Raw genomic sequence first — 25,941 nt, 5'->3', positions numbered from 1 at the left:
GAGATTGGCAGCCTCGCTTCCATCAGTCTACCCCAATGGGCGGCTGTGGCTACAAGACTAGCTTACCACCGCCGAGTATTGTGTGAATGAATACTGATGACAGTGTAGCGCTTTGAGAAATTTAGTAACACAGGCTTTCATTCATTCATCACCCCATCACCGGCAGCTCCAATCATCCAATCACAGACCCTGCTCAGGCCGCACCTTCACGACAGCCAATCACTGCAGCTGCTCATCCCCGCTCCAGCCTCTCATCGCTCAGGATCCCCTTTTTAAAGGAACAGGACACAGTTTTTCCATTCTGAGATATGTTCTTACCTGAGCTTAGACGAGATGATACGTACCTGTCTGGTCTTGGTGGAGCGTGGTAGCTTCCAACTTCACCCCCATTTGGAGCTATTGTAATATGCTGGGAGAGGCCAAATGCTAGCAACATCTTTGGTCCTTTTGCGTGACTGAGGGCACGAACAAAGACAAGACAGGTACGCATCAACTCGTCTAAGCTCAGGTATATCTCAGTATGTAAAAACGGTGGCCTGTTCCTTTAAGCTCCCTGGTCAATCACTCAGCAGTTTCCCAGCTGTGCTATGACCCTCCTCCACCCCTTTCTCCACCTGGCCTCTCCGCAGCTCCAGGTCACCTCTTCTACCACTGCCAGGGTCCGGGCTCCAGGGAAGTTTCTGGCTGTCATTCATCGATGCCATTCATTTCATATCATTCATTCAATCCTCCACCGTCCACCTTTTCAGGTTGAAATAAAGCACATACTTACCTGCTTGCTTATACACTTCAATATGCTGGAAAACTTCATATCTAGACCAAAAGTTTCAAATAGATGGCTATAAATTCAATTCTCCGTATCTCGACCGTATCTCGACCTTTCTCGTCATTGCTGTTGTGAAAGAATCAAATCCCTAACCCGTTTTCCCTTCTAAGTGACTGGTACTGTATATATCTGCCCGTGTCATCGAGGTGAATAGATTTACTGCTCTGTTGTTTCTTCCGTGCGTCACTTTTAATTTCCCTCCACTGAAGGTGCTCCCCGGAGGGAACTTTCCTTTTGGCACGCGCCACTTCAGAGGTCAGAGTTCATTATTAGTCTAAATGCAGTCAGATAACCCAAGGACATTGCGGTCTATATCCGCCGATTTCCTGCAAGGCGACTTCGGTTTTCAGGGAGTCCCTCGCTTTCAGTCTCTCCATTCATTATGCATGCGCGGGATATTGTTCCTAATCTCAAATGTTATTTTCCCCTCACGTTTAATCCACTAAGGCAAATGGAGAACGAGCCGGGATTGTGCATAATTTAAAACAGGTTCAGGCAATCAGTGAACCAGAAACTATGGGGGACTGATTCAACTTAAACTACGTAAAGATGTGGAAATGTTGGGTCATAGGCAGTTGTTACTTCACTTTTCAAACTTGTTAATGTAGAATGTGAAAGGATAAAGCATGGTGTTTGTCTAATGTATCCAATACAATATTTGTGGAATATGTTAAATTAGATGTTGGTGATATTGCAACTTGTCATGCACTTTTTATAGCTTTATAGATAGATAGGCAGATAGATAGATAGGTAGGTAGGTGAGTAGATACGTAGGTAGATAGATAGGTAGATAGATAGGTAAGTAGGTAGGTACGTAGGTAGGTAGGTAGGTAGGTAAGTGAGTAGATACGTTGATAGATAGATAGGTAGGTAGGTAGGTAGGTAGGTAGTTATATATGTAGGTAGGTAGTTATATACGTAGGTAGGTAGTTATATACGTAGGTAGGTAGTTATATACGTAGGTAGGTAGGTAAGTAAGTAGATACGTAGATAGATACGTAGATACGTAGGTAGGTAGGTAGGTAGGTAAGTGAGTAGATAGATAGGTAGATAGATAGATAGATGGATAGATAGATAGATACAGTAGATAGATAGATACAGTAGATAGATAGATACAGTAGATAGATAGATAGATCGATAGATAGATACGATAGATACGATAGATAGATAGATCGATAGATAGATACGATAGATAGATACGATAGATAGATAGATAGATACAGTAGATAGATAGATAGATAGATAGATAGATACAGTAGATAGATAGATAGATAGATAGATACAGTAGATAGATAGATAGATAGATAGATGTAGATAGATAGATAGATAGATAGATACAGTAGATAGATAGATAGATAGATAGATAGATAGATAGATAGATAGATAGATAGATAGATAGATAGATAGATAGATAGATAGATAGATAGATAGATAGATAGATAGATAGATAGATAGATAGATAGATAGATAGATAGATAGATAGATAGATAGATAGATAGATCTTTATTGTACAGATGTACAGTCAAATGCAACAAGGTTAGGGGACCAAACATTAAAACTGGTCACCCCTGTTTTAATAGGGTGGCCAGACCACATTAAAACAGACCACATTCAAACTGGACCAATTAGTATTGAGATGGAAGAAGGTTTGTCCCTGTCGTGTTGCCGTAATGAAGGTGAATTCGGATGCAGTTTTCGTGCTCTTGAAGCTGCAAAGTAATGAATAACACATTTAAACAGATTCCTTGGATGGATTTACTTTGTACTGTGAATAGGCTACTTAAGTGTTTCCTACAACAAGCACTATACTGCAGTCTTGCACTTTGATTGAGCCACTTTTACTGTTATTGGAGTAATAATTGATAATACTATTACTCAAGGAGTGAAATCAAGTACTTTGGCCTATTTAAACTATTGGAATGTTTGTGTAAGCTCTCAGTTGTACAGGGGCTTTTCATGGTAGACAAAGGTTTTAAAGCTGGCAGCTTTACTTGGTAGTGTGAAAGGCAAAACGGCCAACACTTAAACTACCAAGTTTGGATGGCAGCTAATTAACCTTTTGTCTACGATCAGTCAAAGTATAATAAAGGTAAATGTTCCCAAGCTATGCTAATTTTGCTTTATCTTAACTATTTATCCTTATTTTGAGCCATAAACAATCCAGTCCACTATTTATTCAACAAAACCAAAAAAATCCAGTATCTTTTAAAACCAACTGATATATCTCCCGTTCGATTTCGTTGTCCTAAACTAATTTAATTTATAAGACATTACCTGCGCCTTCCCTCCCTGCCTCTCTATACAGTGAGTATCGACTGCGTTGTTTTATTAATGACTTTGTTGTCCCGTGTGCCGCAGTAACCAGGCGGTGAGGATGCTGGAGTGCAGAGAGAAGCCCACACCGGACATGTTCGGGGAGCTGCTCCGCAACGCCAGCAACATGGGCGACCTCCGAAACTGTCCCGTAAGTCAATCCTCCGTGTCCAGTTTCCAAAGTATCATTGCTGCTGTACGTGCTGTGTGGGAAGTATAGGAAGGCTTGTTTTGGCTCATTTTGAAAAAAAAAAAGCTAACTAATGCTGGTGCTTTAACAAATGTTTGACAGATGGTTAGGAAAGTTTCTGAAATGTTTTATAAACCCTGAATTGCAGATTTACCAATGCTTTGCAAACGCTTGAAAGGTCCTATATCGTGCTTTATGCAGCCTTTTCAACAACTTAAAGCACATTAGCCTCAATATTGTTAGTTTGAATTCAAATAAGCTTTAGTTGCATTTTGAGAGGACTGTAGCAAAGCGTTTTGTGGGTGCTCTGTTACCAAAGGGGGGTCTAGAGCACCCCAACGCCAGACTCCTGTTTGTGGGGTGGGGGAAGAGATGCCACACGGTTGGGCGGCACAGTAGCGCAGTGGTTAGCATTTGTAGAAGCTTCCAGGTCGGATTCTCACCTGGACGGGGCCTTTCTGTGTGGAGTTTGCATGTTCTCGCCGTGTACAATAGGCCAGTATGAAAGATGCATGTGAATGTATTGTGGTGGTCTGACGGACCGTTGGTGCAGATGTGTGCAGTCAAGACAGCGCTTCTGTCTTTCTTCTTCTTCTTCTTCTTCTTCTTCTTCTTCTTCTTCTTCTTCTTCTTCTTCTTCTTCTTCTTCTTCTTCTTCTCCTTCTTCTTCTCCTTCTTCTTCTCCTTCTTCTCCTTCTTCTTCTCCTTCTTCTCCTTCTTCTCCTTCTTCTCCTTCTTCTCCTTCTCCTTCTCCTTCTTCTCCTCCTTCTCCTTCTTCTCCTTCTTCTCCTCCTTCTTCTTCTCCTTCTCCTTCTTCTCCTTCTCCTTCTTCTCCTTCTTCTTCTTCTTCTTCTCCTTCTTCTCCTTCTTCTTCTTCTTCTTCTTCTTCTCCTTCTTCCGCCTTCTTCTTCTTCTCCTTCTTCCGCCTTCTTCTCCTTCTTCTCCTTCTTCTCCTTCTTCTTCTCCTTCTTCTTCTTCTTCTTCTTCTTCTCCTTCTTCTTCTTCTTCTTCTCCTTCTTCCTTCTTCTTCTCCTTCTTTCTTCTTCTTCCTTCTTCTTCTTCTTCTTCATCCTCCTCCTTCTTCTTCCTCCTTCTTTTCTTCCTCCTCCTTCTTCTTCTTCTTCTTCTTCTTCTTCCTCTCCCCCCTCCTCCTCCTGCTCCTACTTCTTCTTCTGCTTCTTCTCAACTTCTTCTTCTTTACTCGTCTTCTTCTTCTTCTTCTTCTACGCTATGATCCAGATGTGGGGGAAATGTACTTGAGCAAATACTGCAAGCGTAAAAGCGAATATTCACAATCAAATTTCAACACATTCGCCCAAGTGCTGACCTGTTTTGGCGATGGTGTTGTTTTCTGTGAGAATGGTAGCAAAGCCTGAAAAACAAAGCAACAGCATCTCTTGTTTGGAAACATTTAGCATCATCTTCCAATTGTAAATTTACATTACATTGCCTTATGAGTTAGAATGCAGTAGCCTATTAGAGTTTAGGATCGTGATGTCATATCCCTAAGCATCATGGGATATGGCTTTTCCCCCCCTACTTTTTCTACTGTTTTTAGGTAATGTTGATCTATGGCAAAACATGGTGGATCTCTATGGTAACAGTGAATCTTCGCAAACTCCATAGAGGGGCAGGAATGTTTTGACTCTGCATTAACACAGCGCCTCCCCAGAGCTATAGGGAAAAGCAAAAGTCACATGATATAATGAGTTGCAAACATGCTAATCAAACATGGAACACTGGATCAGGACAAGTTTGGTGAAGGACAAACAGAGAATAATCAAGGAAACCTCCCTGTGATGTATATCGGAGTGTGGTCTGGCGTTTTGAGTGTGTAAGCGGTATAGACGCAAGATAGAAGAAAAAAAACACTTGTGTGACAGGATTTGACATTAGAAAAAAAAAAGAGTTGTTATGATATAGCTCTGTAATATTGCGTTGTTTTTATAAAGTGTTGCCAGTGCAGTTGAATAAATAATAGAGAGAAAGTGAGATGGAAAAACTGTCCTCTGAAAACATCCATATAGTGTTTCGTTGTCGTTCCTCAAATGTTAATGCTCCTGCACTGTACATAATTTGATATTTCTCCAAAGTTTTTATTGTTTTTTTCATACTGCACATAGCCTCCTCTGTACGGAGGACCAAATGATGTCTTTGACCTTATTCTGTTTGCAATACACAAAGTTTATTGTACTTATGGAGAACTGTTAGTGGCCAGCGCGATTCCCCAAATTGTGTACACAGCACTATTGAATACCATCATTGTCCACTTTTTCTATTCAAGCTGTTGGTTGCATATTAACTCTTAAGCCCCTGGAAGTCCTTGGACTAAAAGTTGCTGATAATACGGTCAGCCTAAGGAATAGGCTGCTTTTGTGTAAAAATAAAACGTCAAGGAGACACACAGTCAGGTATTGAAGCAGGCAGCATTTAGCGCCGTTGTTGTTGTTGTTGTTGCCACATGGGAAAGTCCTGCCTGTGAATAGCTCCGGCTTGGCCCCCGGGCGCCCACTTCTCGCTGCCAAAATACCCGCACAAAGCAGCTCCTCTCCGGGCTTTGGTCGGGCATCTGTCCCCCCTCTCGGTAACCTCGGCGTTCTGACCATTTGCTCGTTCAGTGACGCCCGGATTGTGCTCGGTCCCGTCGGGGAGACAGCGAGGAGGCAGTGTTTATCTTCCATCAAAACCAGACGAGCGTTTGCAAAGGCCCACCCCGGCTTTTGTTCAAACAATGTCATGGTATCGGGACTGCGAAGGGAGGAGAGGCTTTGGGAGGCTGGGGGTGTCGGATTTAAGTGCTGGTTTAACTCGGGATGACGCCTGGAAATACAGTTTAATCTTGGTAAAATTTTTGCTCCTATTTCTGAGTAACATCAGGTAAAAGTATCCAGACCTTGCGCACATATGGCAAAACAATGTCCTGTTTGTTGAATCTCTCTCCCTGCTCTTTTCCTCCTTCCATCCTGAGCTGTCCTGGCAATTAAAGCTTATGGGCCAAAAATCCTTAAAGGAACAGGCCACCGTTTTAAAATACTGAGATGTATCCTCACCTGAGCTTAGACGAGTTGATGCGTAGCTGTCTTGTCTTTATGTGTGCACTCAGTCACGTAAACAGAGCACAGACGGCGTTAGCAAAAGCCTCTCCTATGGACCCAAGAAGAAGTGACCAAGCTCTTCTATGTTTTCCCTATTTCAATACAGTTACATGAGCCTTTACACGATCCAAGTATAGTCACAAAAGATTAAAACATGACGATTTTCTAAGCGGATAAAAAGGGGGACTACATTGCGAGGCGTAGTAGCACTTCCACACAGTAAAGTCCTTTAAAAAAAACTTTTATTTACTACATAGAAGTTTCATCCTGAAATTACACATTCATTGATTTCATAGTAGGGGTGGGAACCTCTGGGTATCTCACGATTTGATACGATATGCGATACATGTCTCATGATAATGATTATCTCACGATACGCTGATACTGCGGTAAACGATGTATTGCAGAAAAATAACCTTCAATACATAAAGATTTTAAAAAAACATTCTGCTTTTAACTTTAATTTTAACATACTACATATTATTCATAATCTGTGCTTTGGACCCCTTTTTTCTGTGTCTATAGATCTGTCAGTGACATCATTAGGAATCACAAGGAATAAATCAACCCCAAATTAATCTTATATATAAATATAAAAACTATCATTAAAAGTAAATTATTTGTGTGACAGTGTCCAAGTGCTTAAACTAGTGCTGCCCCCTGCTGTCGTTGCATGTCTTGTGCATGACGGCATTTCGGACCCGAATTAAAACCTTTTTGAGTGACAGTTAATGATTTTAGGGGCAGTTGTGGTGAACAGGTCTGAGCTCATTCTACACATTAGGACATGGCTGGAACATGTAAGGGGAGGAAAATTCATTATATTAACATTTTTAAACTCTGTATAGTCCCTTTTAATATGCAGGATGTCATCAAAAGTGTCGATGCTGGGAAAAAAAAAATATCAGTATCGTATCGTCCCGCAAAATATCGCGGTATATCGGAAAATCGATACATTGTCACACTCCTATTTCAAAACAATACTTGTCTCTCCAGGCAGGAGGTAGCATGATCAAATCAAATATTTATTTCACTGATGATAATTGTAATGTCATCAGTGACTTCCCAAGTTATTTTTGTTCACAATTTTTTGTTTTGGTTCTGAAGAACTGAACCTCAAACTGTGGGTTGCCAGATCCTGTGGCTAAACTCAATTTTTCATTGTCAAATCCCAGCCTTGTCTCCAATAAAATACTGATTTGTACAGAAATTAAGACTGTAAATTTCAGAGTTGCTCTTCAAGGATTCAGGTAGAACATCCCGAAAGGAGATGATCCGAGGGATTGCAGCTCCTTTATCTGTCCAGTCCTTTTTATAATTATGCCCCATTTGAAACATAAAGGACTTTTGTCATGAAAGCAAGAGAGTGTAGCATCTCCTCTTTTCCTTAGTTACATGGAAAGTAATCATTAGTGACTGAATTCTGGAGGTTCTTAGCTTGTCCACAAACTTAGTGACATAGGAACTCATACCTTAACAACAGCTGCAGATCATTCCTATTCCTCTCCAACATATTTGTGCTGTTTTTGAACTTTTGTTGCTAATGATACAGAGACACAGCCCTTACTGTAGATTGAATCCAGTTAAAAACAAGGCAATTTGAACATTTCAGTACCAGACTTCACCAAAGTAACATAACGAAATAGAGAGGTGTGAAGACTTCCCGAACCCTCAGTACAGTCATTTCATTTTTGATAATTTATTCAGGCGCACTGACGGAGAGAACATTAAGTAAACTCCCGGTTTTCTAGAGGTAGTGTTTGTGGAGGAGACTGAGTCAAACAAATGGCACCTTTTTAATGCACCATTAGGAAGCAGAGTCACGACCGAATCTCCGACTTCAATCTGAGGAGCATTAGCAAGAAATTACACACATTTATCATTACAGCATAAACCTGAGTTCAGTGTTAATGTATTCACGCAGGCAAGATGTGGAAAGTGTTTTTGCTTTACGACTGCGACCGAGAACCTAAAGGCTCGGTGGGCGGATACCTTTACACAGTCCACTTCATTTATTTGTAATTAGAACATTTACCAAACAAACTTAAATGATTAAAGAAGATCCTTTTGTTCAAGGGTCTCCGACATTTCTTTTCCCGCGAGCTAAAGAGAGAGAGAGAGAGATACTTTTTCTTTGAATATACCTGAGGAACGATGTGGATTTGGTGCATAAAGAGAGAATACAATGTGAGTTCATACAGTGAGTTGTTTTGCCGGGACAATCTTCAAATTCGACTGATCGAGCTTCGAGCGGTAGAAAGTCTATGGCACACTGGAAATATGAGACAAATGATTTGAACTTGCTTGAATAAATGTTCTTTTTTGTTGAATTTGAGTCAGTTTGATCTAAAATGCAAATGGAGCAAGCATAAGTCCCACTTGAAATCAGACAAATTCACTTTTACAGTCAAAAATATTTCTTTTTCCCTTGAAAATGACGCAAAATATCCTGAATAAACCTTTGCACAAATTTAGCCTTATGGCAGAGCGGCATTTTTAAAAGAAAACCATTAGAAGAAAACAGGATTTTTTTTTATGGCCCAGATTTGTGAAGTGTACGACTAATAGTTGTGGACAGTTTCCCCCACCTGAGCTGTGTCTCTTTGCAGTTCATCCAGGGTCACCATAGGCTTCTTGGTAACAGCTCGGGTCAGTGCTGTCCTTGTTCGGTCAGTAAGTTTAGGAGGACGGCCGGGTCTTGGTAGGTTTGCAGTGATGCCAAACTCTTTCCATTCGTGGATGGTGTATTTAACTGAACTTTGAGAGAAGTTCAAAGTTTTGGAAATCTTTTTATAACCTAACCCAGCTTTATACTTCTCAATAACTTGATTCTGGACCTGTCTGGTGTGTTCTTGGACTTCATGATGCTTCTGCTCCACAATAGTCTCTTCACAGACCTGAGACCATCACAGAGCAGCTGTATTTGAACTGACATTAGATTACACACAGGTAGACTCTCTTTAGTCATTGGGTCAACATGTGATCATTCAGAAATCATCAGGTACTTATGCAACCCACTGTAAGACCTACACAACTGATCGTGACTTTTTTGCTGCATTGTCACCTTGTTTTTCGTCTCTTCTTTTGTTGCTTATTTGTCTTTTTTCTAATTGTGCAAAGAGCCTCTGGCCCATATGATGATTTGAACGTTACACACATCTGAGACCAAATACCTGTGAAAGTACCATAAAAAATATGAAAATAAATCAGTTAGGGCTGCTCGATTATTGAAAAAATAATAATCACGATTATTTTTGTCATAATTGAAATCACGGTTATTCAAGCGATTATTTGTTGCCTTTAAAAAAAAGTCTATATTTTATTTATGTATTTATTAATAAAAAAAAAACTATGCTGAATATTTTCTGTTTTCTGAACAATCATAAAAGTACAAATGATTTCAAGTTTGCCTCGATTAAGGAGAGGGTTAGGGTTAGGGTCTCTGTTTCACACCTGCCCCTGCTGGCCAGCCCTCACACCTGCGCAACTAAACTGAGCAGAGCAGCCTGATGACATCATCACACAGCGCTGTTTGTTTTTGAGCATGAGCCATGGCACGTGAAATGCGAAGGGAAAATAATCCCAGCTCCATGAAATAATGCAAGTCTACTTTGCAAAACAATTTTAATTGAAAAAAGAAAAAAAACTTGATTATGCTAATTTTGTAATCGTTTAGTGTAATAATCGAAATTGTTATCGAATTTCGATTAATTGCACAGCCCTACTGTCAAATCCAATAAAATTTCCAATAGGGGCCGCCCCCTGGCGGGACATATGCAGGATTTGAATGTGGTGCTGACTTTGTACCGCGATTAGGAGGTTCGGCCCCTCGTCGTTTGACATTAAAGGAAATCGTTCCATCACAAAGCGAACTCGCCTGCCTCTGGTCTACGGGGAGCTGCTTGGAAAGGGCCGGAGAGCTACGAGCAACTCCTGAAGGTTAAAAGAACCCCTGCAACTTTCGTAAGAATACTCAAAAAAAAAATGCTTGGATTGTAATTCTTGTTTAGACTTGAGTAATCCTGCGTCATCAATACTTCTCTGCTGTTGTCAGCCATTTCTTCATTTTCCCAGCTCTAAAAATGAGTCATGATTTGGAGCGAAACTGTTTCCCGGAGTTGATTTAAAGATATTTTTTGCTTCGAAGAGACAAATGTATTGCTCAGTATTACGCAAAGAACATCCTGTGTCCATATGTGTAAATGATGATTATTTTTATTAGTTAAGCAGGTTGTAATTCAGTCTCTTCTCAATTCCCGCCGCTCCTGGAAGCTGTGTTTTATATGCATACTGTGAACTGAATCTTAATTTTGGAACATTAAGCGCAAAAAAAACAAAAAAATACAATTAGAAGATCTTATTGATGTCGATATGTTTGGGCTTTTAGATAATGAAGGATGTCTGTGGTTTGAAGGGAGCACAGAGAGCTATTAACAAACCCAAGCAATCAATACTAGTGTGTGTGTGTGTGTGTTTGTGTGTGGTTTGTTTTGCGTTTCCTGGGAATTGGAACTGGCAAAGTCACTTCCCGGTGCCACAGAACAACAAGGAAAAGGGCACCAGTCTCCACAACAACTCGACGAGCTTCGCAAAAAACCTCCTCCATTGATCGGTTCTGGGGTAGTAGCCTTTTAAGAAGTCTGTTTTTGACCATTACAAAACCACTTTTGAGCAGCTGTTTTTGATATACACTGAGGAGTGTATTTTTGCCTTTTCTATTGTTGGCTGTTGTTTAATATGTCTTCATGGAATCAATAGATACATGTATGGAGTCATTGTTTATAATAAGATAATGCTAAAGGTGGCATATTGTACTAAAGAGATGTTTGATTTAAAGCTGCTTCTGATGGTTTCCCTGTGTTTCTTTGTAACTTATTACTTATTGTATTGTTTTATTGTATTTCTATTGTTATGTTATGTTAAAAAAATCACTGAAACTGCAGAAATTATTGGAATTGGGCAATTATTACATTTTCATCTTCATTGTCTGCTGTAAATGTCATACTGAGAAAGACCTAAAGTATTTAAAGGCACACTGTGTAACATTTTGGACAATACTGTTGTCATCAATACATAACACGTAGCTAATGAGCAACTCGACACAGGAAATGCTTTTTCTGCAGTGGGTAATCAAAGACTGGATTTGGATGAGGAACAAACCTACTGAAATTTTAAAGGAACAGGCCACTGTGATATGTTCTTACCTGAGCTTAGACGAGTTCATAAGTACCTGTTTGGTCTTTGTGCGTGCCCATGAAAGAGCGTGGTAGCTTCCAACTTCACCCCGTTTGGAGCTATAGGAATATGCTGGGAGAGGCCAAATGATAACAACATCTTTGGTCGTTTTGCATGACTGAGGGCACGCACAAAGACCAGATAGGTACGCATCAACTCGTCTAAGCTCAGGTAAGAACATATTTCAGTATGGAAAAACGGTGGCCTGTTCCTTTAAATACTGCTGACTTTAGTCACATCTCCATGGGGACGTACCCACTCCCAGTAAACTTACCGGCACCGGTTGTCTGATGGATTTAGCGATTATCTTCTTGCACGATGATCTAGATAATCAAAAAAAGTGGTGATCGATTAATTGCTGCATTTTCAGACCCAAGATGTAAGGCGCTGCTGCTCCCTCAGCCTACGGTGGAGAGTAAAGCGACAGTAATGTGGTTTCAATTGCATATGGTAATTTGCATTGAGAGACTAAGCTCCAGTAACTAATACGCAATGTGGTATTGAATAGGTTGCCGATCCTAGGAAAATCTGTATCGGTATCGGAACAACCCTACTCATAATCAACACCATTGTGGTGAACAGGTCTGGGCTCATTCTACACCTTAGGACATGGCTGGAACATGTAGGGGGAGGAAAATACATACATAATTTTAACATTTTTAAACTCCGTATAGTCCCTTTAAATAAGGTTAGATAATGTTGTATGTGTGTATAGATGATCTCAAAATGCCAGGATATTGAAGGCAATTATTGAAAGCACAATCTTCTCTCATGTCTTGTTTTTTATGGGACTGCAGATGGAAATTAGCCTTGAGCTAAATCCGGCATATTTACAGCACTAGTTGTCTGTTCATTAATATGCACTGTCCCATTCAAATAAATTAATAAATGAAAATGAAATGTTGGCCTAATACAGTATGTACTGCCTAAACAATTGTGATTGTTAAAATTCTCCGTTGTCAAGCCTGTCCATTCGTACGACTCTCTCCTCTAGCCTATTTCTCGCTGCTCTTCTCCTCCTCCTCCTCTTCTCTCTCTCTTTCTGTGGTGGGTCAAAGTAAGGACTGAGAACACATTGAACTCCACAGTTTCCCCATGGGACACTCGCACACTCTGCCTGACACACTGCTTCTCCTCCTCTTTCCCGCTCAATTCGTTCATTTGATCATCTCTGATGTTAAATCTCTACGTCCTGGTGCTCGGGTTTCTAGAACACCATGTTTTTGATCCTTATCGTGGCTTTCTAACTAGGGCTACTTGGATAATTCTCATCTGAGGTCTTTGAAATCGCTTGTCTGTTCTATTTGGTCAATGCTTTTTCTTTTGGTTGTGTCATTTAAGGTTGTTTATTCATTCAGAGTTGCCACAGAGGACCAGTTACCTGCCAGAAGCCATGTTTGTCACAATATCACTGTCTTTGCAAATTATCTATCTTCACAATATGTCAAATATCAGCTGTACTGTTATGAAATGTGCTATTTTCTTAATTGTAATACACTTTCATCCATTATAGATAGATTTGCACCGTACTGAGCTGGAATCGAACAAAAGGCTTTAACCACTGAGTCACTGCTGTCTTCAACTTGTTCCCTTGGTTTTCTGCCAGATGTTGGTTCTTAAAGCCATTTGCAATTAATCCATGATTAATGCACTCATTATTTTTTGATTTATCATGAGTTAAAGCTTTAACCTTGACAGCCCTAGTGATTACGTATACATTTATCAGTAGAAAGTACCGCACAGAGCATGCGTCTTTACTGTGAGTCGCCTCACGTCGCCTCGTAACTTTGCTGAGAGATTTAAGCTGTTGTCAACTCATCGTAGTAGTAGTGGAGTAGTGGAAGTAGCGGAAAAAACAAATGATACACAGCCCTACTGATCGGCCACATTTAGATGATGTCAAAGCCAAGTTTTAAATCACTAATCAATGTACAAATATTTTATGATTTAGATAATAAGATTTAGACTTTAGATAAGAATTAGCATTTAAAGGTTTGCCTCTGGACTCAATGCTAAATCATATTCAGTTAACCGACTCGGTTCCGGACTTTGGCCCGTTTGGAGGAGGTGGGCCAGAGCACACACGGATACAAGCAGCTGTTGTTTGAGTGGTTGCATTTGTCCTGGTAAAACAGTGAGAACAGGCTGTATTTATAACGTTTGTCAGTGCATATTAAGCATATATATCAAGGTGAGTTTATTTTAGTCTTAGTAAACTTCAATTTATAATTATATTTTAAAATCTTTTACATACGTTACTCACACACAACCGCATTCACATTCATTCATATCCGCATCCACTCAAACAATGAAATAATAAAATAAAACAAGAAAGTTCTAAAACAGTCACAATGTGGCGTTCAGGGCCAGAGACCAGGATAGGAACGAAGTTTTACAGCAGCCGTTGTGTATTAGGGCGACGTAGATGGCGATAGCCTTGCTACGTTGCTTGTGGAGGAGTAGTTTGTGAGACCAGCGAGGAACCCCTGGTCAATTGAGTTCAGTTCAGTTCGTATGCAGCTTTAACTTGCTTTAACCAAGCAACCAGAGCAGAGTTCACCACTCCACCTACTGATGAAAACATTTCAAAAAGACATTGCTTAAAGGGGCTAGATGCAAGTTGGCCAATTTATACTCACTACTGCAACCTCAGGTCATACATGTAACTGCACCTTTTATATTAAGCTCGTGCATGACGGCTCTTCGGACACGAATTAACACCTTTTTGAGTGACAGTGCAGGATTTTAGAGGCAGTTGTGGTGAACAGGTCTGAGCTCATTCTACACATTAGGACATTGGATCCCAATCTTTATTGTCTTGGGCTTTTCAGAGGTCGTCCGTGTACCCCCTACCTCAGGGGTATTGCAGTTTATTTAGAAAGTAATTACTTAAAAGTGGTATTTGTAAGAAAAAGGACAATGCTGTGGTAAAAATAAACCTCAAATTATTCCAAAGCAGCACATTTTACTGCAAAATATAGCTTTTCCAATGAAAATTATGTTTTTGTTCCCCACTTTTTGAAATCTGAAATAGTTCCAAGTACCTCCTACTAGGTCCCTGTTCCCCTGGTTGGGAAACATTGCCATAGGACATTGTTGAAACATGTAGGGGGAGGAAAATACTTAATTTGAACATGTTTAAACTCAGTATAGTTCCTTTAAGGCAGCTTTAAAGAAACCACATGTATAAATATAAATACAGTATATAAATGCCATGAAACAGACAATCCATACCTTGACATACTTTTACATTGGGACTGGCTTCTCCATTCATTTATATGGGGATAGAGCTTAATTCAAACAGGTCTGGGAATCACCTTGTCTCCATGTAGGTCTTGCTTATTATTAGAACACTAACTGCCTTTTGCGATAGATGAGTTAACCAGTAATGTTTCTCAGTGTGGCTTTAAATACCAGCCACTAACACGGTCATTCTCAATCACAGCGTGTTACCCCAGAACCAGACAAATCTTTCGATGTGTTGAGGAGCCTCGTTTTCCTCACAAGTCATCATTAAATGGAGCCTTTTGTATCAGCACCGTCGCACTCGCACATCTCAGCATTAATAAACCCGTTTGATCACACCTTTTGTTCCTCTCCCTCCGTCTCCACAGAGTAACTGCGGGGAGGTGCTGCGGATCCGGCGGGTGCTGATGAATTCGCCCGAGATCGTGTCCATCGGTTTGGTGTGGGACTCGGACCACTCGGATCTGGCAGAGGACGTCATTCACAGCCTGGGCACCTGCTTACGTCTGGGAGATGTAAGTCGCGATAACGAAGAGCTTTCAGATTTTCACACCACATCAGCAAGCTTTGAAGTAGTATCTGACGGCCGAAAAATGAATATTGCTACGTAAGGAGAAGGCAGAGATTGAAAGTGGACTTAATTAGGGATATCTACTGTACGAGGTGCCTGGTTGTTCGTAACCATGAACAGGACAGGGATTTTAATAGGACAAAGTCATAAAAGGGGTGGCGTTTTACAAAATTGGCTGTTCGGAGCTTGTGTTTCGAGCCGCGCATCTTTGAGTGAGCTTTGGTTTGGACCTTCACCGGTGGCTGTTCCCAAAAATCTCCTCCTGAGGTCTTATGTATTCAGGAAATGTTTTTCTCACCTCTCAATCTATTGCTAAGCTTGACGCTTTCATCACAAAGCAAAAACACTCGTCATAGCTTCACAACGGCCACCGGTCTTTATCCCCCCCTCTCTTTATTGAAACAATTGCAAAGGGGAGCAAGAGGAGGGCTTGGGAGGGGCTTATGGGGAGATTGAGTGAATATCAGGAAGTAAAAGTACTGGATATTTTATAAAATATCAATAATGTTTGATAGGCCTTAACAAGCATTGATTTCAATCCAAACTGGCATTAAATGTACATTTCCTGGAAAATAATGACATTGTTCATCTACTTTCTATAACTATGTTTGCTGTTACCAAAAGACAAAAAATCGGGGTCTATACTAAGCATATTCAGCTACAGTTTTGGCTGAAATTGTGCACAACGTATTGCTCAAAAATAGCAGCTCTGTCTGAAATCAACATTTTCCATCTTTCTTTTGTTTGATGGAATTTACAAATCATACCTCTAGTAGTATTTTTGCTTCATTCACGTAGATATGTTTACTTTGGTTATTTTTAGTCCTGACCTAAGCCATTCTGCGCTCAAAGTGTGTTCATCATACTAGATTTGCGGGGTACCCCAAGGCTCAATTTTAGGGCCTATTCTGTTTTCATTGTACATGCGCCATTGGGCTCAATTTTTAAGAAATACAACATTTAGTTTCACGGCTTTGCAGATGATGTACAGATCTACTTGCCTTTGGACCTTAAATCTAACTCATCTGCCACCTTATTGACATGTCTTAAAGAGGTCAAAGACTGGATGAGTTTTCTCAGTTTGAGAAAAAGACTGAAATAGTGTTTTTTGGTGAGCCTGACCTCCCTGGCAGTGCTCTTGGTCCACTTGTGTCCCACTGCTGTTTATCCGGCAAAAGTCTTGGATTTCATATTGACAGTTCATTTCAGTTTGAAAAACAGATCAGCGCAGTAGTAAAAACTATTTTTTTTCCAACTCAGGCTTCTAAGTAAGGTAAAGCGCTACTTGCCTTTGAACCAGTTTGGACAGGTTGTCCAAGCATTAATCATGACTCATTTCGATTATCATAATTCTTTGTATTTTGGTCTAAAGCAGTCATCGATTTACAGACTCCAAATGGTCCAAAACGTGGCTACTCGCCTGCTCACAGGAGCCAAACGACATGAACATGTTACTCCTGTTCTGTCTTCTCTTCACTGGTTACCTGTTGCTTTTAGAATCAACTTCAAAATTCTATTACTGTTTTTTAAATCTATCATGGACTGGCACCGCCTTATTTATCTGAATCGTGGTCTTTGCCCCTGTCAGAGCTCTGCGATCCTCAGGCCAATGTTTGCTGGATCGTCCTAGATCTCATTTAAAAAGTAAAGGAGATAAAGCTTTTGCAGTAGCAGGCCCTAAACTGTGGAACTCCCTCCCTCTGAACCTTAGACAGGCTACTTCAGTTGAGAGCTTCAAAACATGAGATGAGCTGAGCATTTTTTGTAGTTTTACTGTTTCATTTTTTACTTTTCTTATCGTGTTATATTGCTGTGTTTTTTGTAGTTTTGTATTATTGCACTGCGTACCTGTACAGCGCTTTGGGGCAGTGACTGTTTTGTAAATGTGCTTTATAAATAAAATTGACCTTGACCTAGATTTTCTGACACAATTATCCACAATATGCAAGTAAGTAAGTCAGTAAGTATGTTCTTTATTTGTCACTGTGCAACAGTGCAACGAAATTGTGTTCAGGTGTTAGTCCTGAGCCGCTGCAATTGAGCCATTGTGGGTCAACCTGACCGGCATGTTTTTGGAGGTAGGGGAAATCGTAGCACCCGAAGGAAACCTGGCTTGCTGCCTTCAGTGCTCCTCTGATCCTCTGAAACGGTGCACCGCCTCCTGAGTTGAGTGAGTCCTGCTGTGTTATTTATATTTCTTTTAATGTTGCATGGGCGGATTAGCTCGGAGAGAGGGGGCGGAGTTAACTGAATCGAAACGTTGTGTCTTCCGGGTTTGCAAAATACCCCCAGAAAATACTTATATTCTCACAAAAAATAGTACTCCATAGCGGTAGAGGAACAATACATCATATTGCAAATGCCTATAGTTTACTTCGGGATGGCTAAAATAGCGTGATACAAATCCTTTAACACTTTAATTGGTTTGAACCCGATGTAACTGTACATTGACCATGAACTGGTGATTGAACAAACTCGTCTGAACTTCTACGGCGGTTAAATATCACTTTGAAATGCCCTTCATAAACGCCATCATAATCTCATGTCCCGTGACTTCCCCGAGAGTCCCGCAGCCCAAGGACACGCGTACATTCCTGGACATTTACTGCACATGTCGGACATAAACAAATTCATAAAACTTGGCGGGTTCGATGCGGCCATCGTAAAATCCGTCTCATGTAAAGAAAAGGGGGGGGGGGGATAAAAAGTCTTACCCTCATCCCTACCCGTCTCTCTCGTCTTCCCTCATCTTCACACCTCGCACATGTGTTCGCGCAGCGGGCTCTGTGTCATGACTGACTAATGTCCATGCATTTTAATGGCACCATTCTCCAGCAATCGCAATGAATAATGGATTGGTGCATACGACGATGATGTGCTACACAAGTTTCCCCTCCGTCTGTCTTCTCTCTCACGCTCTCTCTCCTTCTTTCTTTTTTTTTTTCATTATCTATCAATCTTTTTTTCTCTCCATCTCTATCCGTCTATCTTGTGCTGTCTTTCTATCTCTCCATCTTCTTATCTTTTCCTCCTCTGTCTTTCTTTTCCTTTTGTTCATGTTTCCTCTTTCTCTCTCTGTTTTTTTATCGCTCTCATGCCATCTTTACATCTCTCCCCTCTCTCTTGTTCTCATTATTTTCCTTCTTTATCCCTCCCTCCTTGCCTGTGTGGTCCGTCGCTGACGTTAAATGGAAATCGTAGGTCTACTCTTTTGTTCCGTGATCTTAAAAGTGAATTTCTCCCTCTCATGTCTTGCGTGTTATCTCTCGCCGTTTCCCATCTTTTCGTGGTTTCTGAAGTCGTGCGGCTTTAGTACAGATTAACATATCTGCTGAACTCGCCATATGGTGCACATACATTGTTCCTACATACAATGCGTGCTTGTATTCGTGACTGCTGAAATAATTACTGCTTGAGTGAGCGTTGTAGTTGGCTAAATAGTTAAAGAAGCCAGGCTGTTAACTTTCAAATGCACTTCTACCATAGAGAGTACGGTAATAGCAAGGACGAAGCAGTCATTTATTATGATATTAGGTCTTAGTTATTGATCTGTTTGTGCATTGATAAGTTAGGATTTCGCAGTGAGCATGACAAGGCCCTGTTCTTGCACCTAATTCATCATGTATTGTGTAGAGGTCGACCGATATGGGGTTTTCTAAGGCCTTCTGTGGATGTACAGTATACTGGCCGATGCTGATATAAACCACTGAGATTTCATCCTGCGTATGATGCTTCTAAACTGTAAAATGTGTCAGTGTTGATCTGTGACAGCAGGGGATGCTTTATTGGGGGCAGAGGGCTGATGTATTCAGGACATTCATGGCTAGCAGTTTCTATTTCTTATGGTTCCAGCAAAAGTCTGCAACATAAATATACAGCATATGGTAACGCTTTAGAATACAGCCCGCGTTCCAGGTGTAAGTATGGGGTAACAAGAAAGTAATTACATGTGTAAGCACAGGTACTCTTGCATGTGTAACAAGGGAGAACAATGTGCAACGAGGCAGTACAAAGTGTAACAAGGGGAAACAATGTGTAACATGGCAGTACAAAGTGTAACAAGGGGGAACAATGTGTAACATGGCAGTACAAAGTGTAACAAGGGGGAACAATGTGTAACAAGGCAGTACAAAGTGTAACAAGGGGGAACAATGTGTAACATGGCAGTACAAAGTGTAACAAGGGGGAACAATGTGTAAAGAGGCAGTACAAAGTGTAACAAGGGGGAACAAAGTGTAACAAGGCAGTACAAAGTGTAACAAGGGGAAACAATGTGTAACAAGGCAGTACAAAGTGTAACAACGTCTAACTACGTGTCAAGGTATTCATTTTCATTTTTTTTATTTTTTTTTCATTCAAAGGTGACATCATACAATCATAACAAAACCACCAAGCCAATACGGTATGAATGAAACGGAACAATTAGTGGTGCTGAGCTTTCAGATAGTTGTGGCAAAAAGGCATTGGTGTTGTGCATACATTTTAATGTTGCAGGACAGTATTACTGTAAGTGAAGACATGACCCCAGGCATTTTTATTGATTGTTCTTTATTTTTTTTTAGTAGTAGTTACACTTTGTACTGCCTTGTTACACATTGTTCCCCCTTGTTGCACTTTGTACTGCCTTGTTACACATTGTTCCCCCTTGTTGCACTTTGTACTGCCTTGTTACACATTGTCCCCCCTTGTTACGCTTTGTACTGCCATGTTACACATTGTTCCCCCTTGTTACACTTTGTACTGCCATGTTACACATTGTTCCCCCTTGTTACACTTTGCACTGCCTTGTTACACATTGTTCTCCCTTGTTACACTTTGCACTGCCTTGTTACACATTGTTCCCCCTTGTTACACTTTGTACTGCCTTGTTACACATTGTTCCCCCTTGTTACACTTTGTACTGCCTTGTTACACATTGTTCCCCCTTGTTACACATGTAAGAGTACCTGTACTTACATGTGTAATTACTTTCTTGTTACCCCGTACTTACACCTGGAACGCGGGCTGTATTCTAAAGTGTTACCCAGTATATAAAATACAGCCTTGTTTAAAGTGATCACAGCTTGAGGAAAGAAACTGTTAATATGGCGATCAGTAGAACATATAGAGAGTACTTCCACGTGCATTGGACTTTCAGTGCAGTATTGTAAATTGCAAAATCAATAGTTGTCACATTGTATGTTACATAGTTTTATGCCGCTAGATGGAGTTATGAGCTATTAATGCTTCCGTATCATATTTTGTGTTGTTCACTTTGGTGCCACTAGATGGAGTCATGAGCTATTACATTTCCCGTGTTGTTAGCTCTTTTGAACTATATATAGCAGCAATTTTTGTATTATTTTCTGTAAAATGTTCAATTACAAAGTGCTACTACTGCCTTTTGTCATCAGCAATATCCATCCACCGCTGTCAGAATTACATACGGTTTTCCCAAGGTCATCTCCATATTTTTATTGCCTGGGGATTTCAAACTCAACGTGCGGCCAACACATTGTAGATATGTGAATCAATAGAGCACATATTGTAAAGATCCAGCCATAGAGGAGCTTAGGGTTCACGGCACAGTGCTGTTAATGGTAAAATCAATACTTGTCATATTTTATGTTGGATACTTTTGTGCCACCAGATGGAGTTGAGAGCTATTGGGAATTCCTCGTGTTGTTGAACCTCTTAAGAACATTTCACTGTAGGATTGACAGACCAAACACCTTGAGTGATTCATTAACATAGGTTTGAGTTATAGTCCTTTCTTTCCTTTCCTTCCTTCTACTGCTGAAGCTTCAAATCTGTATTTCCTTGGTTATGTGACATCATAGATAGAATTGGAAAGTGTCCTTCAACTTTTTAAAACCACATGAACCTTCACCAGATCCAATCATGTCCACAAACGACATTTATCATGGCGCTATTGATGCTGTAATAGTGCAGGGGCAGGAAAGTTTGCTTGGATTTTCTGCACTGTAAGGAACAAATTTTAGTACTACATTTTTAGTAGTTTACCTCAAAAAATGTTCAAGCAGAACCAAGTAACTTATGTCCCTACAGGCCATAAGCGCCAATGCAGGTGTTGTGGCATGTTAGTTTTTTTTTTGAGTAAATACTACACTGATAGAAAAGACAAAGCGAGAGAGGGATTTTGTACATTGTGCCACAACCCAATTACACAATGGAGATATGTTTAACAGTCAAACTTGGTTGTAAATACTGCTAAAGTGGTGCTAGCCCGCAGTTAGCCTGTTAGCGTCTTCTTCATGATTCTATTAGTGTGTATTGCGCCTCCGAACCGGAAGCAGGGAAGTTGCAAGTGTGATTTTCTGGTCAGAGACACCGGAGGGAAGATGAAAGACCCCCCAATCATCCCAATAGCACTTGTATTACCCCCAGAGGGACTACGGAAAGGATTTATTAAGGTAAACAAGTTACTTGTGTCTTGTGTAATAATATTTCTCAAAATCATCTTGCGGGCCAGAGGTTTTATGCTGGATTTGCCCCCCGGTCCTGACATTGCCTACCCCTGTAATAGAGGCTCGCATACTGTTTTTAGCCTGTTTATTTCCCGTTAGAGCCAGTGGAGGGCGCTCCAGAGACCCAAACCAAAACAGCCCTGAAGATTAAGCCTCCTTTCTCGGCATTTCAAGTTGTAATATTTAGAACTTTTGTGCCCGGGTTTATAAGCCATAGTTTTGCAGGATATGTCCACTTAATCTCTTAACCCCCACCTGAACCGAGCACATTCTCCAGTTTCCCAGATCTAAAAGCTTCTTGAACAAAGTTAGTTGGTCTTAGCTTTCAAGTGAGGTGTTACTCTGGCCTATAGGCTGGAAGCTCCAGCCGAGAAGCTTTCAGATATGGGTAAAACCGAACGGGAGAAATTTCGCTCGGTGAAGTCGCGGGTTAAGGGATTAAAAAAATAAAGGGTCTTCAATAACAAATGCGTAATAACATAATTTTGCCACGCAAGGCTGCCAACATAACGCACGATTTTCCCAAGGTCATCACCATATTCTTATTGCCTGGGAAGTTCAACGTACGGCCAACACAATGTAGATGCGTGAATCAATAGAGCGCATACTATAAACATCCAAATGCAGGGGGAGTGCGGGGTTCACTGTTAATGGTAAAATCAATACTTGTCAGCTCGCATGAATGTATGAATGAAAATATGAGCGAGCCTCCACCTCCTCTTCCTCCTCCTCCTCCTCCTCCTCCGCAGCGGCAGCAGCAGCAGCAGCAGCAGCACTATCAGCAGCCGATGACCTTAGCACGAGGAAGACTGGGCTTTTGCACGACTTCAGCACAGTGCGGCAGTGTGAAGGATTACTGCATACTGGCCGTGTACTCCAGTCACAATAACTCTCCCTTCTCTCTCTCTCTCTCTCTCTCTCTCTCCCCCTCTCTCTCTCCCCCCCTCTCTCTCTCCCACCCCATCCCTCCCTCAGCTCTTCTACCGTGTGACCGAGGAGAGAGCGCGGCAGGCAGAGCTCTACTTGGTGGGCATGGTGTGCTACTACGGCAAGCACTACTCCACCTTCTTCTTCCAAACCAAGATCCGAAAGTGGATGTATTTTGACGACGCGCACGTGAAAGAGGTAAGGACGAGTATTTTTTTTTTTTTTTTTCACCCTTCAGACGTATTTCTTTTCGCAGGACGGCTGTGTGTGATGCCTGGCGGGATGGGGATGGGGATGGGGGGGGGGGGGGGGGGGGGTGATGTAACAAACGAAACGGGGTGCGGAGTACAGTACAGTAGCCATTGCAGCTCTGTACTTGCACCTGGGGGGAGAAACGGCAGATGTAGGTTATACTTTGAGCGGCCGGGGGGGCAGCGGCGCTCGGGATGATTTGCGGCAGCCGCGCGGTGCCCAGTTCAATCTGCCGTCTGGAGTTGATTAAAAAAAATGCGAGCTGGCTGGACTTTTCGATCAATTAACTTCTTTTTTTTTTTTTGTATGTTGTTACGGTTGACTTTCCGCCTGAAAAGGGTGTCATTGGCTTTTATGCAGCTGCTGTGATTATAACACGGAGACCAGATAATCACACAGATTTAAAGCATGCACAAACAGTTTGACTACTTTCATTTTGTTTAGAGATCTTCCACTGTAATGTTTTAGGGCTGTGCCTGATCGCAACTGGGAGTAGATTTGCCTTTTTGAAGACGACACAAGAATCCTGTGCTTTTCAGAGCCACGTACTGCCCGGGTTTTGCATGTGATGAATCCTTTTTAAGCCACATTTTACTGTTTTCCATCAGTTTAGTAAGTTGCAAGAGCTGTCCTATGATGCTCGGCCTAAAGACTTGCTGGAATGAGTTGCTGAAATTGGCTTTTCTGACCTAATTACTCATTGTTTATCACTGACCAGATTCCCCAGTGAAACCTCTTTTTCCGAGTGCAGTTTGATATCGTTTGCCCCTTTTAAACATCACTTATTGATGTTTTTTTTTTAGTCGGGGGGGTTGTGTAAGAGAGCTGTTTTCATAATGACCCACTCTGGGCTTAGGGTTGAACTTACTGCATAGATTTGGTGCCACTTCACAGTCGTCAAAATGCTTCAACAAATACGCCAGCAGCTCTCATCTCGGAACTTGAAAGGCTTCACGACTTGCTCTGCGGGAGAGGGAGGTGTTAATAGGGACGTCGATTTGTCCAAATTGAATGCTTAACCTACCCGTAGATTCACATTTACTTGTGAGTGTGCTTTTAAAGACCTATGGGGCTTACTGTACATTGCCAAGGACGTCTTACCATTGATCTGCACGGTTCTTATGCACAGTGTCTGCTGCATTGACTGACCGCGCTTTGGTCGTTAAATTACTTTCTAGAATTGCTTTCACGTTATTCACCTTCCTTCCTGTTTGCACTGCTTATTCTGTGACCAATGACCTGATAGCTTGTCTGCAAAACTGTAGCTTTCCCTGTCTAGTACTCTCTTTTTAATACTAAGATACAGACTAGGGATGTGATTCAAACCCCCATTTACATACAGGTTTAATACTTTTGCAGTATAGCTTACACTGGAATCTGTTATTACACCTTCTAAACTTCCAGCTTTGTTCATTTCAGTCCGATTCAAACAGCATATTGCAGATGTCGAAGCCGTCAACACTAAATCCAGTCTCCCCTCCTGACTCCCCTGCAAAGTGTCCCCCCCTAACGTCTTTTCCCCCCCATCGCTCCCTCAGATTGGGCCCAAGTGGAAGGACGTTGTGTCTCGCTGTATCAAAGGTCACTACCAGCCGTTGCTGCTGCTGTACGCTGACCCCCGTGGGACGCCGGTGGTACTGCAGGACAGCCCCAGCCCCTGTTTCAGCCCTAACCCTCATTTGGAGCTCCAGCACTGCAGCAGCAGCAGCAAGGCCGGCTACGACAGCGAGGACTCAGGTACAGAGAACAAGCGCAATGCTACATTTTTAGACCCAGGCTACGGCTATTTTTACACAGCTTCTTCCTCTTCTTTTTTTTCTTTCTTTTTTTTTCTTTTTTTACCTGGAAACTGTGGATTGTGCTTTGTAGTGGCATAGTTGTTTTGTCGGGGCAAGTGCACCGCAATGGAGGGTTTCAATTGCTAAAATGATTTGTGTTTTTCTTGACGCAAGTAGTTATTCAGCCTGTGAGTGTTCGGGGTGAGTGCCAGCTGTCCTGTTTTTACTAGTTTAGTGTTTTTGACGTGGAACTGGGTTAACCTCGTAACTCCCGCCTGAACCGAGCACATTTGCTCCAGTTCAGCTTTTACCCAAACGTAAAAGCTTCTCGACTGGAGCTTACTTACCAGCTTCTCGGCCAGTGTAACGGCTCATTTGAAAGCCAAGACCTTCAAAAGTGATCTAAATCTTTCTTTGCATTGTCGTCACTTTTGTGTTGTTTTTTTTATGCTTTTTTTCGTTGCGTTTTTCATCCTCATGTCTTGTTTTTATTGCTTCTTTGTAACTGTTTTGTTGCTTTGTCATCACTTTTTTGTCGTTTGTTTTGTTTTGCGCTTTATTTGCTTTTTTGTCGCGTTTGCATCCTCTTTTTTGTCGCTATTTTGGCACTTTTTTCAAGAAGCTTATAGATTAGGGTAATGCCAAACTGGAGAAAATTAGCTTTTTATTGGCTGACATATTAATATTGTGTTTCAGAGGAGATTTATGATATCTATTTGTTCTATTTGATTTCTGAGGTGTTATTGAGGTTCGAAGCTCAGTACTTGTTAAAGTGACTAGATGCAAGTTGGTCATTTAATGCTCACTACTGCCACCTCAGGTCTTACGCGTAACTGCAGCTTCTATATTAAGCTCGAGCATGACGGCAGTTCGGACTGAAGTAACAACTATTTGAGTGACAGTGCAGGATTTTAGAGGCAGTTGTGGTGAACCGGTCTGGGCTCATTCTACACCTTAGGAAAATACATAATTTTAACATTTATAGTCTCTTTAAGTAAAAGACCAGGATATTTGATGAAGTAAGATAACTTTGAGGAGATG

General features: G+C 41.2%; 1 protein-coding gene across 4 annotated transcripts in view; it reads left to right on the top strand.

Moving 5' to 3' along the window:
* usp54b (ubiquitin specific peptidase 54b) overlaps positions 1-25,941 on the top strand; it is a 134,372-nt gene that overhangs the window by 70,305 nt on the left and 38,126 nt on the right. For all 4 annotated transcript variants that reach the window (XR_013793899.1, XM_079577116.1, XM_079577117.1 and 1 more), the window contains 4 exons: positions 3,185-3,290; positions 15,274-15,420; positions 22,919-23,068; positions 24,661-24,859. Coding sequence is in view for 3 of the 4 variants with exons in the window: in XM_079577116.1 (XP_079433242.1) it covers positions 3,185-3,290; positions 15,274-15,420; positions 22,919-23,068; positions 24,661-24,859 (602 nt within the window). In the remaining variant the exon portion in view is untranslated. The remainder of the gene's footprint in view (positions 1-3,184; positions 3,291-15,273; positions 15,421-22,918; positions 23,069-24,660; positions 24,860-25,941) is intronic.

The sequence above is a fragment of the Gobius niger genome (genome assembly GCF_951799975.1).
Source record: "Gobius niger genome assembly, chromosome: 19".
NCBI classification, from domain to species: Eukaryota; Metazoa; Chordata; class Actinopteri; order Gobiiformes; family Gobiidae; genus Gobius; species Gobius niger.
Note: the sequence above shows the minus strand (reverse complement) of the source record. Positions and strands in the feature narration are given on the sequence as shown.